This window comes from Hesperophylax consimilis, chromosome 1, assembly GCF_061612785.1.
Source record: "Hesperophylax consimilis isolate HC1 chromosome 1, BYU_Hcon_1.0, whole genome shotgun sequence".
Classification (NCBI taxonomy): Eukaryota; Metazoa; Arthropoda; class Insecta; order Trichoptera; family Limnephilidae; genus Hesperophylax; species Hesperophylax consimilis.
Window position 1 is genome coordinate 15151499 of NC_142836.1, and position 19555 is coordinate 15171053.

Sequence of the window (19555 nt, forward strand, 5' to 3'; positions counted from 1 at the left end):
GGATTCAACTCACTCTATCTCAAAAGAACCGAGGGATACCACATGCATAGATAATCAGGTTTCCATACCGAGAAACAAAAAAACAACACAACGTTCGGTGAGACATTTTTATACTGAACCGTCACGTGAAATAATTACGTTCAAGGTCGTAAAACACGTAGACAAACTAGGATGCACACACTTGAAGGGATGTGTAATCACGAGAGAGAAGCAAAGGCTTGTACAGACGGCAGGGAGGATATTCCTACCCCGGGATATATACATAATCAAAGCCTTATGGAAAAGTTACCTATGGAAAATTTATCGCAGAAAGAAAAGTTTGAAAAATGCAGATCATTAGAGTCTCTTTGGTCATTATGGCCTTAAATCAACTATAAATTCTGCCACAAGAACTTCCCTTGAGTCCGATTCGTGCATTTATCATATTTTTGCTAAAACCAAAAAAACAACCATTTCATCCATTATTCATACTACGGTCACCGATCACTACACTACATCAATCGGCATTCGATCGAACATCGAAAAAAAAAACGAAAATGCCTATAAACACTACAAAACAAATCATGGACTTCAAATCACTTAGGAGAGAAATAAGTCATGAATCCTGGACCACAACACTAAAAGAAAAAGATCCGAACAAAGCTCTTAATGCTTTCCTACCAATTCTAGAAATATATACTACCAAACACACCACATTAAAACTCACAAAAACAACGCTCACAAAACATTAAAACTTAAACCATGGATCACAGCAGGGCTAGTAAAGAGTATTCACAAAAGAAACACGATGCACATGAGTTATTACATTATTGTATAGAAATCTCTGAAACAAATTAACTAAGCAAGCTAAATTCAAATTTTACAGGAATGAAATAGAAAATTCCAGAAAGGATCCAAAAAAAATCTGGTAAGTCATTAATGAAACAGCTTATTTAAAACCCAAAAAAGTAACAATATTAATAAACTGTCATTTAATGGTGAAATCCTTGAAACAAAAAACGATACATACAAAATGGCTAGTTTTATTAATTCTCATTCTTCCAACGTAGGCCCAAATCTAACAAATAAAATCATTATCAATAACCACACTACATAACAACTATCATCCAATCACAACCCTACCAAACAACAAATACCCTTGTATAATATATATAAACTTAATAAAAAATAATTTCTGAACTTATTTTATCTCTTAGACAACATTGCGCTCCGGGCCCTTACAAAATCTCAAAAAACACTGATTAATCTGCATGAATATATTACCACACCTCTTCTACACATTTTCAATCAAAGTTTCAGACGAGGGATTGTTCCGGATAAACTAAAAATTTCCATTATAACGCCAATTCAAAAATCTGGGGAAAAAACTCTAATTTCTAGCTACAGACCTATCTCACTATTAAATTCACTATCGAAAGTTCTGGAAAAGGAAATTAAAAAAAGACTATTAATCTACCTTGATAAACATAACTTACTCTCAGATTATCAACTCGATTTTCGGACTAAAATGAGTACGGAACAGGCTATCTCTGATTTAACTAATTACATTGTTAACGGTTTATTAGCTTTACTTAAAACAGAAAACAAATAATTGAACAAAATAAGTGCTACAGTGATCCGGACGAAATCATGTATGGTGTCTATCAAGGTAGCGTCCTTGGTCCCCTTCTATTTCTCATTTACATAAATGAACTTACTGATATTAAAATGGCATCTATCGACTATAAGGTTAATCAGTTACGCAGATGATACGGTAATTCTAGTTCTCAAAGCTCCATGTTGGGAAAAGGCCTTCAAAATTTCGGAAACCGGTATATCAGAAATAAAAAATTGGCTCGACAAAAACTTACTTACTTTAAACATCTCCAAAACAAAATACCTAACTTTTATCAAAACCATCACTGGGCAACCAAAAATCCTTCCGCCTTTATACCTACACCCATATACTCCCTCAAAATCCTCATACCACCTCTGCGAAAAAATAGAACATACTGACAACATCAAGTATCTGGGCTTAACAGTGGACCATAAATTAAACTGGGAACTTCACATTAACTCCCTCATAAAGAAAATCCGTAAACTATTATTTATTTTTAAAACGATAAGAAACATCATGTCACAAAGACAAATAAAAATGTTTACTTCGCGCTATGTCAAAACCTTTTAACCTACGGTATATCAGCCTGGGGGGGAGCCGCTTACAAGCGTTGTAAGCCCCTCAACATGACTCATAAAACATTAATTAGGATTATATTGAAAAAACCATATCTGCATCCAACGGAAAAATTACAAATAACATACTAGATATTAGGAAACTATTCATTAAAAAGATTATTCAAATAAACTGCATAAAATCCTCACCATGCCACGTTACTCACCCACATAGCACAAGAGCAAAATCCCATAATCAACTTCAAGTGCCAAAACTTATTCAACCTTTGCCAAAAAGCACGAATCCTTCTTAGCACCTCTCATTTTCAACGCCTTCCTGAAAGAAACCACTTATTGCAGTCAAAAAAACCTAAAAAGTTTACTTAAACATTTCAACACATAGTTACTATGCAAAAAAGGGCATGCATCAGTAAGTTACTAGTAATCCCTTCTTAGTCTAATTCTCACTCTCTATTTACATACATATGTTATTTACATTCATAGAGATTTACTCTTTCTTATTAAAACTGCTTGTGTTTCACGCATGCTTAGTTTATCAATACCTACTACATTTGTTTAAACCATTTTTTGGTATGTTATTATTTTTAGATTTAGACGCTAGCATTTGTTTGATTTTAAAGTTCCTACGAAATTCCTGTTTTTATGTAACTATATACATTCCATGAAAACTTTTTAACAACTTCCAATAATTCTTTTTAGATTTTTGGTTTTATGATTACTATGTACATTCAATGATAACCTTGTAACAATCTCCAATTATTCTTTAAGATATTTGGTTTTATGACACTATGTACACTCCATGTTAACCTTTTAGCAATTACCAATAAATTTCTTTATTTTTATTTGATTTTTAGATTTATGATTACCTTATAACATTTTCCAATAATTTTATTTAAACTTTGCAATTTTTTTATGATTGTGTGCATGCATGAGTATACGTAAGTGATTGTATGTGAGTACGTATGTGTACATATATGTGTATGTATACGTACGAATGTATGTGTATATATTGATTAATAGGTATATATGAGTATGTGTAACCATATTTATAGTCGTATGTACCCGCCTCAGAAATGATAATGTTATTTCAATAAACGCCCGGGCTGCCGGCAATTTAAAAAATATATATATACACACATATTCGGGAGCACTCTTTATTTCCTCCAAAATACAACTACCAGATTTGTAGTGTTGGCTCAAGTTATCCACTTGAGTGATGTGTGTTCGGTTTTAGATTTGGTCATTCGATTTAATTAATATCATTCCTCAAGATATTAACTATTATTAAATATTTTGTCTAGCGACTGGTGAGTGATGACGCCCCTGCCTTCATGGGTGATAGCAGACTGCAGTAGTATTGAATTAGCTTGCACTTATAAATGAGAGAGACAAGAAATGTCACAAGAATATGGGTGTATTGTGTACTAATTCACTATGGGATGCAAGTACGTTCATCGGATGTAAGAATAGCAATGAATCCTGTGTCTTTCCGAACATATATCTTTCCCGCTTTGGTCCATGCAATTTGATATTGTTTCTCCTGCGCTACCCGGCATGTTTGGAGTCGGCTGCAACGTAGATAGTCGAACGAAGTCCGGCGAGAATATAAAGACGAGACCAATGTTCAGACTAATCAGTTTTTCTTCAGTATTGGGTATTCTTGTTATTTGGTAAGGTTATATTGATGTGTATTCCATTTAATAATATTCTTCACTTTCTTTGTTCTTTCTTCTTCAATATGCTTCTTTATTTAAGGCGCTTTACGTCGACCTTTTTAATTTCAGATCAAAAATGAGAGGATTCTTGCAATTTATGTTGTTGGCAGCCCTCGCGGCAGTGCGTTCTGCCAGGGTGAGGGACGGATCCTGCGGCCACACTTTGACCACGGTCAGCGGTTCCCACGCCCCCGCACAGGTCTGCGCCGGGGAACTCATCTTCGAAGACAACTTCAATGTCCTCGACGTCAACAAGTGGCAACACGAGAACACCCTCGCTGGAGGCGGAGTAAGTACCTACCTTATATACCTCTAAGTAACTACCTGGCAATAAACGCGTTGCAGCTTACGGCCTAGCAAGCTCATATATGGCGTGGTACACGTAAATCGTTTTAAAGAGACCCTTGCTTATGTAGCGGTGTAGGTTCTGGATGAATCTGGATCTTGGGTCGATCGATCACACTCGTGTGCATCAGCCGCGCCTTGGCTTGACTTTCCAAATCGCATACGAGTGCGTCAGCCGCGCCTTGGCTTGACTTTCCAAATCGCATACGAGTGCGTCAGCCGCGCCTTGGCTTGACTTTCCAAATCACATACGTGTGCGTCAGCCGCGTCTTGGCTTGACTTTCCAAATCACATACGTGTGCGTCAGCCGAGGGTAAAAAGTTCCCACGCACGTGTTTATTAAATGTATGACATTGTTTACACTATTATAGAACTGGGAGTTCCAATGGTACAGCAACAGCATGACCAACAGCTTCACTCGGGGTGGAAAACTCTTCCTGAAGCCTTCTCTGCTCTCTGACCAGTACGGAGAACGCTTCCTCTCCTCAGGAACTTTGAACCTCGATGGGTGAGTTCAAAAAACATGAACGAATCAAAGTAGAATAATTTACATGATGTCAATATTTCAAGTTACAACTTCTCAACATTTCATGTTTTTTTAATGGCTATTCACCCCATAGAAGTGTTTAAGCTAGGGTCAAGTGGGCGATGAAACATTAGACTCTGGTAAACGAGCAACTTTTTACGACAATTTCTTGCCGGCAAGCTATTTGCATATCGTCGGAGATTGTCGTGTAATTTAACTGCCTATTAATTCTTGTCTCGACGGTGAGTTCACTCGGTTATCGATATTATGACGATAATTCCGGGTCAAATCTATGTCCTTCTCGCTCACGTAGGGGGAGTACGGATATTATCGGACAACGTATATTATCGTCCAAGTGTTATTTCTCTTCCTGGAGAATAGATAGGGCGATGCAAGTTAGTTCATAATATTGCTGCACTAATTCCTCGTGTCCAGTGTTTGCATGGCTCTCGCCAAGACCGGTTGTGTCGTGTTGTGCCCAGAAAACGAACTTTGACTCCCGGATATTGTGTCCTCAGCTTTACTCGAAGACAAATAAAAGGTACGATATTAATTTAATTACTTTTGTGTATATAAGGCGGTACACTAAATTTCAGTGGCAATCAAATGACGATCTATTGTTTTAAAATTTGTGTCCCATACCAGGTAAACGGTTATTTTTTTAACTCCATGTCGTATGGATAATATCGGACATGGCTGTTACGGATGATATCGGACACACGAATTAATTCTTATTTTTTATTTATTTATTTAAATTAATATACCAACACCAAATGAAGTGTTTCACATATATATTATGAAAGTATGTTGTACTATGAAAACTATGTACAAAGGGTTTGCTATTGTTGATTTTGAAAAAATATTTTCAGAAATTCATTCTGTTTTTCTTCCATTTCTCCAGATAATGCCGAGATTCAAAAAAAAAGTTGGAGCAGGGGCTCGGTGTGAATGGAAGGATTCCAATATGAAATCGGCAGTGGAATATGTTCACGAAAAGAAGATGACGATTCGAGAAGCTGCCTTATTTTTGATGTCCCTAAAAGTACACTTAATGACAGGTTGTTGAAATTGAAGAATGGATTCCCAATTGAGCTGCACGTCGGTGTGGGTGGTTAAAAGCCCACATTTTCAAAAGTTTTTGAAGACTGTTTAGTCGATCATGTAAAGGATTTGGATAACCGCTTGATTCCGTTAACAAAAGATGAGTTCTTAGAACTTGTATTTAAATTGGCTGAATCTACCGAACGTCAAAAATGTATACCAACCCCGTTCACTGCGTGATCTGTCACTAAGTGAGCTCAAGTTTTTGTTGGGGAAATCATCTGATTTGAAAATAATCCCCATTATTAATTCGTGTCGTGCGTCTGAACCAATGATCTTGAAAACCTTTCGTTTGAAATCCGCTTCAACTCCAATAACTACCCCTTATGAAAGACCTCGAATATTATCAATGGTCACTTTCCCGCCAACGTCTCCAAAACCATCAACTTCAAAAGAAAGGGACAAATTTATAGAACTAATCAAATAGTTTCTCCTGTAAATTATGCTGTTACACGGAGAATGAATTTTTGGGGATCAGGAGAGTGAGGCACAAAATAAAAGGCGGTGTCGTGAAGGTCACTGTGTTTATTGAGTCAGTTGCCGTGACGAGGAGATGATGTAGGACAGATTTTGAATACTCCGGTTGCTGCGGTGATGTGTTGGTCAGGCGCTGGTCAGTGAGTCGACGCCGGGCGCTGGTGACCGGGACTCGTTGACTGTCAGGCACTGGCGATCTGGGGAATCAATACCCCAGTGCTGACGGGAGGCCGAAGGTGCGGCGGACCTTGTAGGCAGTTGAGCGGGAGCGGAGTGGACCAGTGAGGATGCTGCGTGTCCTCGTGGTGGTCATGGTGGCGAGGAAGAAGCGCTGGTCAGAGACGCTGGAACCAGGGCGCTTGTAATCCGAGTAGCGCTTGCCAGGGACGGCGATCTTGGCAAATTGATGACTGACTGACTGACTCGCTGCGTCGGGCTTATTTATACTACACGGCCGATGGCAACAGTAGGTAGTTAAATGGCAACTAAATCGAGGCCACTCGCTCCATCTGGACCTTTCGCGAACTTTTGGCGTCGCGGCAATTATGCCTAGGCGGTAGACTCGAACCTTCTGGCGAGTTCTCGTAATGTGAAAGACGGATTTGCGATAGTATTGTCGCCAATAGACAAGTAGGTGCTTGAAGTACGTAGGTTGCTCTGTTTTGATTTCGACTGCGAGTACGTACCTAAGTAGCAAGTAGCAAGTACGTACCTAAGTAGCGTCGAGCTGCTTATTATTAATGAATTAATCTGGATTCTTCTGCTACAAATTCCAGAAAAAGGCGTTGCACAAATTCAGAAATTTTGACATCGAGCCCCTATAAAAGGGATCTTGAAAATAAACGCGATGAATCTAAGGCGAAGGAATTAGCCAAAGAGCGAAAAATGGAAGAACGGAAAAAGAAGAGCGATGCCAAAAAACTCAGATTAGACTTAATAGTATAAAAGTAGGGCAGGAGAAAAAAACTGGAGATAAAACTAAAATAAAAAGAAGTTCAGTAAAACCGTTGAATTTAAGTGCACTTCCAAAGAATTCTGAAATTGTAAAGAATGAAGCGAAAATACAAGTACCGGGTCTCCCAATCAAAATAAAACAAGAAAAGCTATCAGGAAACAGTAAACGCCAAAACGATTTTCAAATCGGTAAATCAAAAAAGAATCCGCCCAAACACAACAAAGAAAATAATGTTAACAGCATCAATTTTAAGAAAGCAGATAAACTAAAACTACATAAGGATTACAACAAAAATGAAGTTTGCATAATCTGTGGAGAAAGCTTCGAAGAGGACTGGATTCAATGCCAAGGTTGTCACGGATGGGCCCATGAAAATTGTACAGGTCTTGAATCTTACCAGCATTTTTACAAATGTGAATTGTGCCAGAAATAATTATTATTTTCAGTATATCATAACGTGTTGTGAAAATTTTTAACATGGTTTTACCACTTTTTAAAAATCCTTTTTTTAATTAAAAAAAATAATATTTTTTGTTTACTTTCGTGTCCGATACCACCTTTGATGTCCGATAATAGACAATTCTTTCAAATATTTTGTTACCCTTTTTCTTGTATTTCTCTTAATTGTATTTTTTTTAAATAAAGATATTGTGTTGATATATGTGAAGTCTTTTAAATGTAATGTATAGAAACCGTTTTATTATAAAATAAAATAAAATACAGTGTTAAACCAGGGAGCTAATTTGTCCGATAACACCCGTCGAATTCCGATAATAAACGAAAATTTCGTAATTTTAAAATCTATATTTTGGGGAACAGTGACGGTTATTGATTTTTAAAATTAGCATATCATGTAGATCTGTCCTTTCCACTAATGATTGATTCATAAATCGTGTATATTGAAGCAATAACAACAAAATACAAATGAAAAACACTATGCGTCCGATAATATCCGTACTCCCCCTATATAGGTTCAAATGCAATTATTTAAGAATAATTTCATGATTTTTTTAAAGTTTGGTGGAATTATATTATAGCATGAGATATTTTTTTTGTGTTATGAATTTATTTTACATATTACGACAATCTTGACGAGGCACGACAATACTGACGGCCAGCAATGGCCAGCAACCTGTAAGACTATTATTATTGACAGCCAAGACCAAAGATAATAGAATATAAGGCCAAGACCAATAGGCAATCATTGTTCTTGTTCGTGAGATACCTACTTCATAAGTATGTTGGTGCCATTATTGTATTAGTTATTGCATTTCCCATGCAATTTTTGTAGGTAAGTACACGTTATTTATGTGGGTGACCGGATAAATCATCAAAATGATAATTCATCACACCTTTAAAAAGTTATAATATAATGTCATGGAAAGTGGTGAAACAAAAACTTTATTAACTGGGTTAAGTAGGTTAGGTTATGTTAGGTTAGGTTAGGTAAAAAAAAAATTTCATCGATTTTAATGACTTTACATCACTTTTTAAAATTCTGTTGAATAGTCACTGTGTTGAGTTAGCATGGAACCATTTATGTGATAGGAATAAATAATAAAAATGATAACTGATTTAAAGGAATATCACCGTACCTAATTAAGATTTTTATATCCGATTCATTTTATAAAATAGATATTTCATGTGTGTTTTCAATGTTTATTCGTAATAATTTTCAAGAAATACAAATATTTATACACCCTCAAAATATTTTAATATTTCAAGGGCAATAAATATGGAAGAAATTTAACAGCTTTTAGCTGCACAAATGCTGAATTCTGGGGCTGCTCCCGTACCGGAACCCCGGACAACATCCTAAACCCCATCAAAAGCGCTCGCATCCACACCGTCAAGTCCTTTAACTTCCGTTATGGAAGGGTCGAGATATCTGCTAAAATGCCCACAGGAGATTGGTTGTGGCCAGGTAAGAAAAACCCTTTATCCTTTTTTATGAAAATATTGCATCCATTATACTTATAAAATACAATATACTTGAACTAAAATATAACACAAATAACTATTCTTCCAGCTATCTGGATGCTGCCCACTCATAACTCGTACGGAACCTGGCCTTCTTCTGGAGAAATCGACATCGCCGAGTCTCGAGGAAACAGGGCTCTGGTCGCAGGAGGAAAGAACATCGGAGTTGAAAATTTTGGATCCACCTTGCACTACGGACCTAACCCCAACCTTGATGCTTGGGGTACGGCTCACTGGGAGAGGAACGAGGTTCCCGGCTTCAACGCAGCCTTCAGAAAGTACCAGTTGGAATGGACACCAGGTAGACTTTACAGTGAAACTCTCTTAAGAAGTTTTCCAAGGGACCGGAAAAAAAACCTGTGACAAACAAAGTGGGAAAACTTCTTAAGTGGGATTCAAATTTTGTATTTTTTTTTAAATTAAGCTAATTCTAGTATTGTGCACATAGTATTAAGTAATATGTGTATTTAGTATCCACAAGTAAAATGAATTAAACATATCTCAACAACATAGTAAGAATAGGTAATTATCGGAAACGAAAAAATCCAATTTACGAGTTTCGTATGTTATATGGTGTGTTTGTATTCTCTTTCCTTTTGAAAATGGCCCACAAATATCTGTCCAATATCTCGATTTCGCGCATCCAAGTGACAGGAATTGAATGCACACGCGGCTCTTTACCGATATTCGCGTGCTTAATTAGGCGACCTAAAATTTTTAGTATTTTAATTTCTTTATATATATATAGTAAGTAATGTCCAGTAAATAAATCATCAGCGGTAAAATAACAACTCCCAAACGAACTATTGCAATGCCGAATGCCTAAATGATGACATATTACAAACGGCGTCTTTGTTTGAAAAAATCAGACTTCAGTCCCAAGTCAAATTACACTAGGTAAGTAAGTACCTACCTACGTTTCGCGCCATCTTTGGGGTAGCCACTGTTGTCATGACGTCACGGGTCGTAATAATCGTAAATTATTACACGATCTAAATTCATTTTATATTTTAACTTCTTTAAATCTGTTTTAAGGCGATGCCATGCGTAGTAATGCAAAATCATGTGGTTTTGGTTTCAAAATTTGGTCGTCTAGAAATGTTTCAGATGCTTTAATTAAATACTGCGAGTAGAATACATCTTGGCCTTTGAATAAATCGAGTATTTTTTAGATAAGTCTTTTTATAAGCCCAGAAAAAATAATGTAAAGGCCTATGAAAACTGCTTTAAAGTTCAAAATCTCCTACTTACGAACCCATTTTCGGTTATGATTTTATTGTATAGTGTGGCAAATTAAGTTATTTATAAAATGATCGAAAAAAATTTTAATATTTATGCCTGAACATCCACAAAATAAAATAAAAGGCACTTTTTGGCCATGTTTTTTTCTTGTATAAATCAAAACAGGCGGATGGTGTTAAGCGGGAATTTAAACCTTATCGCCATCTACGTAAGGGGTGTTATTGATAGCGGCTCAATTTAAAATATTACACGACGTAGTGCATCACCTTAATATTACTTTTTACACTTCTGATGGTAACAATCATTAAAATAGAATAATATTACAAAGCTTTATCAAGTTTTTGTTTTTTTATTGTTTTGTATCTAATTTCAATTACGTACCATATTGTAGTAATTTTTATTGTTATTTTTAAATGTAAAACCGCACAAGAGTGCCAACTGCTCCTAATCTTGCCAATGAGACTATGGTATCCCCAATTGGGGTATGTTGTGAGGTTTAAGGTAGTAGGGATGGGAAGGAGATGGGGAAATACCTGGCTATTCAGATCTGGTCACCAAACACGGCCAAAGCCATTTCAAGGAACGTCATCAACGTTTAAAACATTGTGATGCATTCAGCCGTTGACTCGTGGTAGAAAGAGGGTTTGTTTACCTACTTTCAAAGTCTCGCATAATTTGCTTCAGCAAAGTCATACATTTGAAAAGGGGTTCATTTCACAGGTGTTTCGACTTTTGACACTAGTTTTACTGCCGAACTCATAAAACTTCTTTAGTGGGAACTTCTTAAGCGAATTTTACTGTGTATTCAATGTATAATTTTGACATTGCAAACCACTTCTTTAATCATTGTTTTAACCAAAGAGATTCGCTACACGGAATAGGAAGATATCGCTCCACCAAGGTTTATTGTACAGAAAAGATTGGTAGAAAATTCTAAACCGCAACGAAATAAATAATATATTATAGAATTAAATATCGGTAAGTGGACAAATGTATAATCCCATCGTCCCACGGGTCAGTTAGCAATCGACATAAACATAGTGCTGTAAGACCCTGCGCAGAAAATTAAGTTCTCTATAGTAAGATAACGGTCTGTAGCGCAGTTTAACTTGGAACTTTTCTGAGCAGGGTCAGAGCAGCATTTAGTTTATGTCAATTGCTTACCGAACCGTGGGACAGTGGGCTTAAATTTAACAGTATTCCCATCTATTGACTATGTTTGAAGGATAGAATAAAGAAGAAAACAAGAAATGCGATTTGGGTGTTTTTCGTAATCCAAAATTCTGTCCATTCTTTGCTTAATTTCAATTACAGATACACAATAACTGTGTTTCATAATCATCATAAAATTTTCAAAAGGGAAGGCGATATACAATGTCAGACAAGTGTAATGGTAAGACACACTAGTCCCATGTATGCAATGCATTAAGACATCTTGTCACCTTACAATTAGATATTTGCTATGGAAATAGATCTTTTAGGGATACTTGCCACATGTACGCATTGTGTGCGATGAGTGTATTTGCAAAACATCTAATTGTAAGTTGTCTAGATGTCTTAACGCATTGCGCAAGTTGGACCAGTGTGTCGGAGCCTTAAGAGAGACGAAGTGCGTGCTGAATGGGAAAGAAACAAAATGTACTAACTCACTGGCGACATTGGTTTCCATTCAAATCTACATGGAAGACATTTCTTGCGTATACTCCCAGTGGACGTCAATAAATGAGCATCAGTGCACACACAATAAAGTGGGTGTTCTACCGAAATCTAGAAGCTAAGGTCCACTAATATGCTGATAGAATTCACTGGGTTACCGACAAGCAGCTGTCTATCACCTGGATGGTATTTCCTAGACTTCTGACACTACAGCAAGTTCAACAGAAAAAGTTGAAGTTTGGACTATTTAAGTACAACTAAGGCTAAATTCGTGAGCTATTACGTGGGATGACATTTGTGTTAATATACACGGTGTCCGGAAACTCGTAGTACAAGCGGGAAACTGGAGAATCTACACCACATGGGGAACCCAAAAAAACATAAAGTTTTTTTTTTTTGAACATTTTCAAAAAAAAAAAAAAACAAAAAAAAATATTTTTCGGCTATTTTAGGGTTAAAGTTTTTTCTGGTGTTTAGGGTTGAATAACAGATGTTTTAACCCTGCAGAGCAGAAATATTTTACGATTACACCGGGTTAAATGAAGGGTGATTTCAAAATAATGCTTCAAATCCGAGTTTCTTCATTTGTTTTACTTTCAAATAGTTTTAATTAGTTGGGTACTTTGATCTTCAGTAATAATTTATAAGAATTTGATTAAAAAAAAAAAAAAAAATCAACTTCAAAGTCGATTTACTCGATAACGAAAGCTCAAATAAAAAAAAAATATACTACAAAATCGACTCCAAATGTGATGTAGATTCACCAGTTTCCCGCTTGTACTACGAGTTTCCGGACACCCTGTATAAGGCATAATGTTAGATAACATAATTCAATATCATATTTATACCCGCGCAAAACGAAAACTCTGCCGACCACACGTCTTCCGTCTTCTTCATCGCTCTTCAGCTTTGTAGTGAAATCATAACCATAGTCTGACTCCTATGTTCTGTTGTAAGAAACCTTATATCAAATTTATGTACTTATAATATATAATCATAAATAATTTTACTTCGGCAAAATCTTACAATATGGTCAGTGACTGAGTTGGCATGGCGTTTGGGTCCCACCTAGGAATCGAGTTCAATTCTGTCTGGCTAAGTCTTACATTGAGACACAAGCAACATTTCCGCTTACTGTGATGGTAGTAGATTTTCAAATATTGTCAAGTTTTTCAAAACCGTAATAAAAATGTCTCAAATTCATAACATCATTACCAATGCTCAAATAATGGTACCAGCATCATCATCATAAAACAGATTCCATTAAGTTACATTTGATGATAAAAAACAATGAATATTAACATGAAATCTCCACAAAGGGGTTCCAACGGCTTCAGTCAGTACCTACTTTCTCGTGAGTGTTAATCTTTGTAATAACATTAATTTTTTAATGTTTTCAGACTACATTAAGTTCAGCATTGATGGAGTTGAGATGGGAACCATTGCTCCAACCAAAGGAGGATTCTGGCAGAGCGGTGGCTTCACTCCCAATGTTATGAACCCCTGGAGGTCCGGAACCAAAATGGCCCCCTTCGATCAGGAGTTCTACATAATTCTTAATTTGGCTGTCGGCGGAACCAACTACTTCCCTGATGGTGCATCCAACCCTGACCCCAAGCCGTGGAGCAACAACTCACCAACGGTAATGAGAATAACAGATTATCAGATTATAATTACCCATTCTTAATGACAAGCTAGCAATATTTTTTTTAAAACTCAAAATAATTATAGGGGTCTGCAACCATGGTCGATAAAGTCAACCTCAGTGTCAGTTGTTTGATGGTCCCATGCAGGGCCGTATTTGTACTTTTCACAAGTATAGGCCACTTCGTTTGTGCCGCCCCCTACCCCCTTCTTGGAAATTGCCACCGATAATATCTGACATAAAAAAAAAAATTAAAAAAAAAATAAAAAATAATAAAATAAAAAAAAAATAATTACTCACTTTTAGGCTGCCATTAGGTGACACACAATTTTCAAAATAAATATTCAAATGTAGGAAGTAGGTATTCAAAATTAAAATTAGTACAATTTAATTTAATTAGTAAAATTTAATAACAAGAATTACAATTTTTTCGGGTTTTTTTATTGACAAAATCATCTATAATATCTTCATAGCTTATGGTATTCATTAAGTCAGATGCTCAGAAGAGCCAAAGAGTTAAGTTTTTCTTGCGACAGTGAAGACCATTGGTAATTTTTCACACGCTTTAAACAGGAAAAACTCCTTTCTCCAGAATAATTTGTTTCTGTACGCAAGGGTAGCGGGGGTGACTGTTCATCACATCACCCGCCCCCGATCCGCCGCCACCTTGCCGCCCGGGCAGAAGCATAAATATAAGTAACTATCTAACTAAAGTACTAGGAATTAGCGCCTTTAAAAAATGATATTTATCGTCTCTTAGTTATAAAACTCTGTCTATCCACGGGGACTTTTTTTGTTTATAATCGAATACACGACTTACCAAAGCGAGCGAGTGCCGCCCCCTGAACTCTGCCGCCCCTAGGCCGCGGCCTATTGACTAATCCAGGACTGGTCCCATGACATAAAAACTGACTAGATTCATGTTAGTAAAAAAAGAAGAACTTAACCCTCTTATTGTTTACATTAATTTATCAATCACTGAGTGCAAGATACTCTCAGTATCGCCCTAGTGAAAGAAATGGCTTCTGCCGTGTTTGGTGACCAGATCTGAATAACCATGTGCTTTCCTACCATACTCTTCCACGTCTCCTTTACCTCCCTACTACCTGCAGCCTCTAAATAATATTGGAGATGACATAGTCTCACTGGCTGACGTTTGGGAGTAATTGAGACCCTTGTGCGGTATTCACATTTAAAAAACTAAAGCCATTGAAATTTTCTTTTCCATAATATTTTAATTGGTGTTTTTTATTATTTATTTTCAGGCCATGAGAGATTTCTGGAATGGCCGAAATAGGTGGCTAGCAACCTGGGGACTTGGAAACAGTGACAATGCAGCCCTCCAAGTCGATTATGTCAGAGTCTGGGCTTTGTAAATAATACCATCTGTTGAATTACACTTAAAACAATATGACTTCAATAATCCATAAGTATTGTTTTAAAATAAATAAAATTCTGCTTTATTTTGTTGCATGGGTAACCGAAATCTGTAAAATTTATGTTAGTAGATTACGATTGCTAGAGATTGCCTACTACCACTTTGTCCTTTTCTCACTAACGTAATAAGTTAAGTTGATGAAATGCAAAATCAGATGTTGTGTAGAGTGTCGTTTTTTCAATTTTACAGGTATTTCTTAACCTATTTATATTGATAATAAAATAAACAAGTACGTACCATCTTCTTTATTAACGATTTTTATTGAATCACTCAAGTGGGAAATCACTGTCATTATTGAGATTTTATTATTATTATAATAACACACATTCAAAGTCAAAATTTTCGCAATCATTGCCTGTTCTACCCCCAACATGTATATGTATTATGAAATAAAAATAAGCATGTGGTAGCAGTGGGAAATATCAATATTAAATAAATGGTTCTAAAAACAAATTATGTATAGTAACTTTCACTAAAATAGGTACGCACATACGTACAATAGTAGTGTTGATATGTGATATTGCATAAAACAGGAGACATTGAAATAAACTCATCGATCGAGAACATTAATCTTAATGATCTTGAAATAGGCTATGGTCCACTCCGGAATGGAGTACTGGGTGTACTCGCGCCGGAAGCTGGCGAATAGTTCCAAATAGATCAGTCCGTCCAACCCATCCGGAGACACCCATTTCAACGCCACAAACATCATGTCCACGTCGCAGAATTTTCTGTCTGAAAAGATTAAAATATTAATGACAAATTTTATTGCTTCTCAGGGCTCCATTGTAAATTCTTATCGTATATCGTATCACATAGATCATTTGTGAGAAGAGTTGGAAGACATCATAGATGAATTAAAAAGTGAAGATAGGTTACCGAGACAACACGCATGGTTTCACTGAACTATGTCCAGTGGATATACTTGAGATTTACTGCGTTTAGTATCGCATATAAGTTTGTTCTTCAGACAAGCTGTCACCAGCTGCCACAAACATTCCACTTTTTTCTGAAAACATGCCTTCCAGTGCTTTTGAGAGGTGCAAAAATTATTCTCAAGCAAAAACAGATATCATGGAGTTTCTTTCCATTCGTAAATACATGCAAATTATTTATTATTTGAATAAATACAAATTTTATCACAAGCTACCCAAAAACAGTACATGTGGAAATAAAATAAAGTGAGATAGTGAACGTAGCAACACATAAGTATAAGGACAACCTGTGAGCAGGTCATCTCAAACAGCGTTCCATATTCATCTTAGTGTAAGCGAGTAAGTGTATCTTGTCATCTCAGTCTCACCCGTGATGTACATTGCAGTAATTTGCTGCAACTTTGACGTGCGCCGCCCGGCCGCTTATCTATTTCTTTAATACACACATGAGATCACTGCATAACAGGTTTTTTGTTTTTGTTTCTTCTTTATTTTTTTTAATAACTTTGTATTAATGTTTATCCTTTTTTCTTGTTAACTTATACAATCTTATATTTTTCCTTTCTTTCCATATTGTAATAAATATGACAATAACTTCCATGTACATATGTAAATGGCACTTGTGCCGTTAATTTTAAATAAATATTCTTTGAAAGTCTATCTTTGTCATACATGAAAAACGTTTGAATTAAGAATTTACTGGAAACATGAGTGTCTGTTACTTGCCTTATTTTAGGTTAATTTTGTGAGAAAATAACGTATCTATTCGTAATTTATTTATTTATTTATTCATTTATGCCTATCAGGCTTTTACATAAACAAGTATAAATTAATTACTTTACATAGTGCAGTCAAATTAGCATAATAATAATAAAAGAATTAATAATATGTTTATGGCATCACGAGTAATAATTACAGCATCAACGTGTAGAATCAAAAAAAAAATTAAAATATAAACAGAAAAAATTAACTAATGTAATACACATCAATACAACAAATACAATAAAAGAGAGAAGATAGAAACAAGGTGCAATGGCCAGTAGTAAATAACAAAAATCAACATAAAAGAAAAACTAAATTATAAGTTGAATTTATACACAAAAAGTAAGTTATAGATTATATAAAATGATAATGTTGGGGAAAGAAAATGTTAGAAAATTCTGATTTAATGTAATGTCAAGAAAATAAATGCACTGTTTAAAGTACAGGTTATGAGGAAACCATCAGCAACAAACTTTTAAATGATTCTTATCAAATGGAAATTATACTACGGAATTTACACATATGGACCTACCCTCATACTTGAGAAAGCGCACCCTCCTGGGGGCAGCCACCTTGATGTCGGAGGGTTGGACTGCCAACAGCCTGCGCACTCCCTCCACCCCTGGCTGCTGCAAGTCGTCCCGGAGGGTGGCGAGGGCGCCCTTCGTGAGCAGACCTCGGAGGTCATCATTATTACCCTCCGTTACAAGCTGCATCACGGTGGACACTGCCTGTTACAGAAAATATTAATTAAAAAGCACATTTATACTATTTATCAAATAGCCAAAAAATTATGAAAAAAAGGCAAACTTTAATAACTTAATCACATCATGAGACACATGAAATACAAAATTCTCTACTAATTATCCAAGGAAGACATAGTAGAGGAATATGTCACACATCTTTGCTATAAAACCTGCTTGAGTTGTTCTGGGCTGCAGCCTGTAAAGTGAAGATTACCTTGATGATAGTCAACCACCATAGGTAAAGGTAAAGATAGATAGATAGGTAAAGGGCAGCATAAGAAGAAATATTTACTCTTTTATTTTATGTTATATGAACAATGATGCAGAAGCATCAAAAAGCGTTAAACATAGTGAGTCGTAGTATCATTAAATTTGCACAACTCTTTCTGTCTGGAATTTCTAACTAACTTTTCGGGGAGGCGACATTTTTCCCCTCATGAGCTTGGAAGCTTTAAGCTTTAACACACCATATATTTTTGTTTGTTCAATACTATAATTTAAAATAATATATATTTTTAAAGTATGTTGGACCTTATGGGCAAGCCAAAAATATAATATGGGCAAACAATAATAAAAATATTGTTGCAAGAAATATTACTACTGTTGATAGTAAATAATGTGCACTAACTTGTTTGCTGCCTCTTATAAATTCAGTTTGGCAAAATGTAGGATCCCACGCTTTCTCCAGAATTTTCATGTCAAACTTGTTGACGATCCAAGTGAAAGGATTTTGCATGTAAACAATTCTCGGTAATCGGGGAGTTTCCCGTGGAGAACCATTTTCAGTTGAGTATTTTCTTTCAGAAGCAGCAGTATGGAAACGGCGCTTTTTCACATATATTTCTACACAATAAATCTCTTGTCCCGCGAGAAATTTTGGTAAAGGCGGTAAATTACTGACGGTTTTTTGGTTTACAAAATTACTGAAGGCTTCTTTAGGTTGGAAAATTTTTTTGGCAGTTTCATGAAGTTGTACTAATTCATTAGAGGTTTTATGGGGTTGTAATATTTTATTGCATGTTTTGGTATTCACACTTGGATTGAATTTATTTTTGTTCAATTGTACAACTTGTTTCAATTGCCTGTTATACTTGCTAATTTGTTTGGACACCAGTAAAAAAGATAATGCCATTATGTAACATCTTTTTAGATTGCTGCCATTTCATAAAACATTTTTCATTTAATTTCATATTTTATTCTTGATTTGAATTTAGTCATCTTAATAATAATTTACGCTTATCGAACAACAAATATAGATGAATTTATAAAAAATAATATGTACATTACAATCCCACTTTTTTTATCTGGCTGACATTTTGACATTGGCAGTCATCACTTTTGTCTCTCACCCAATGTGCATTCTAAAAGATGATTTTAAATTCAGAATAATATTAAGAAACCTTTTTGGTTCCTACCTTGAAAGCCTGTGTAGAAATAATAAATGGTTTCTAGAACGAATATCTAAGATTACAATACAAGTTGATAATATGTAATCTAAACCATTGAGAAAATTGTTCCAGAAATAGAAATTTTTTCATGTTAAGTATTATTGAATTGAATTCCTTGTTACTTATAAAATAAATCGTTTTTATAAAAAATATATATATATGAAAATATAGAATCTGTAGAAGTATGTTTATTTGTAAAAAATTTACATAAAATTCAAATAAATAACAGATAGTAGGTACAACATTACATTATTTATAATACACAGCATTTAACATACCTTTTGAAGATGGCATTTTTAGATATATTATTTATTTATTTAATTACGCCTTTAGGGCTTTGAAATAAAACAAGTCTTAATTAAATGTCAGTGAATTAAAATTAACATAATAATAATTAAAAATTTTATCAATA

The 19555-nt window shown here is 35.4% G+C and overlaps 2 protein-coding genes across 3 annotated transcripts; one reads left to right on the plus strand and one right to left on the minus strand.

Annotated features, from left to right (window-relative positions):
* Nucleotides 1-3732: 3732 nt before the first annotated feature.
* Nucleotides 3733-15500, plus strand: LOC149426342 (beta-1,3-glucan-binding protein-like). The gene is made up of 7 exons (XM_089650715.1): nucleotides 3733-3842; nucleotides 3957-4176; nucleotides 4604-4740; nucleotides 9052-9215; nucleotides 9321-9572; nucleotides 13570-13811; nucleotides 15080-15500. The coding sequence occupies exons 2-7, from the start codon at nucleotides 3964-3966 to the stop codon at nucleotides 15188-15190; spliced, it is 1119 nt and encodes a 372-aa protein (XP_089506841.1). The 5' UTR covers nucleotides 3733-3842; nucleotides 3957-3963; the 3' UTR covers nucleotides 15191-15500.
* Nucleotides 15501-15633: 133 nt separating this feature from the next.
* Nucleotides 15634-19268, minus strand: LOC149426343 (m-AAA protease-interacting protein 1, mitochondrial-like). 2 transcript variants are annotated; one of them, XM_089650727.1, is made up of 3 exons: nucleotides 18324-19268; nucleotides 17482-17680; nucleotides 15634-15987 (listed from the first exon to the last, which is right to left on the minus strand). In XM_089650727.1, exons 1-3 carry the CDS (start codon nucleotides 18825-18827, stop codon nucleotides 15803-15805), a joined length of 888 nt encoding a protein of 295 aa, XP_089506853.1. In that variant the 5' UTR covers nucleotides 18828-19268; the 3' UTR covers nucleotides 15634-15802. The 2 variants fall into 2 exon arrangements, with proteins under 2 accessions (XP_089506853.1, XP_089506862.1); XM_089650736.1 differs by lacking the exon at nucleotides 18324-19268 and having other exon boundaries at nucleotides 17482-18231.
* Nucleotides 19269-19555: the final 287 nt, after the last annotated feature.

Excerpts from the sequence above, each read along its gene's own strand:
- LOC149426343 (XM_089650727.1), bottom strand. The coding sequence starts at position 18,827 with ATGGCATTATCTTTTTTACTGGTGTCCAAACAAATTAGCAAGTATAAC. Across the intron at positions 17,681-18,323 it reads TTATAAGAGGCAGCAAACAA|GCAGTGTCCACCGTGATGCA; the intron begins GTTAGTGCACAT and ends TTTCTGTAACAG. Across the intron at positions 15,988-17,481 it reads GCGCTTTCTCAAGTATGAGG|ACAGAAAATTCTGCGACGTG; the intron begins GTAGGTCCATAT and ends TAATCTTTTCAG.
- LOC149426342 (XM_089650715.1), top strand. The coding sequence starts at position 3,964 with ATGAGAGGATTCTTGCAATTTATGTTGTTGGCAGCCCTCGCGGCAGTG. Across the intron at positions 4,177-4,603 it reads ACACCCTCGCTGGAGGCGGA|AACTGGGAGTTCCAATGGTA; the intron begins GTAAGTACCTAC and ends ACACTATTATAG. Across the intron at positions 4,741-9,051 it reads GGAACTTTGAACCTCGATGG|CTGCACAAATGCTGAATTCT; the intron begins GTGAGTTCAAAA and ends AACAGCTTTTAG.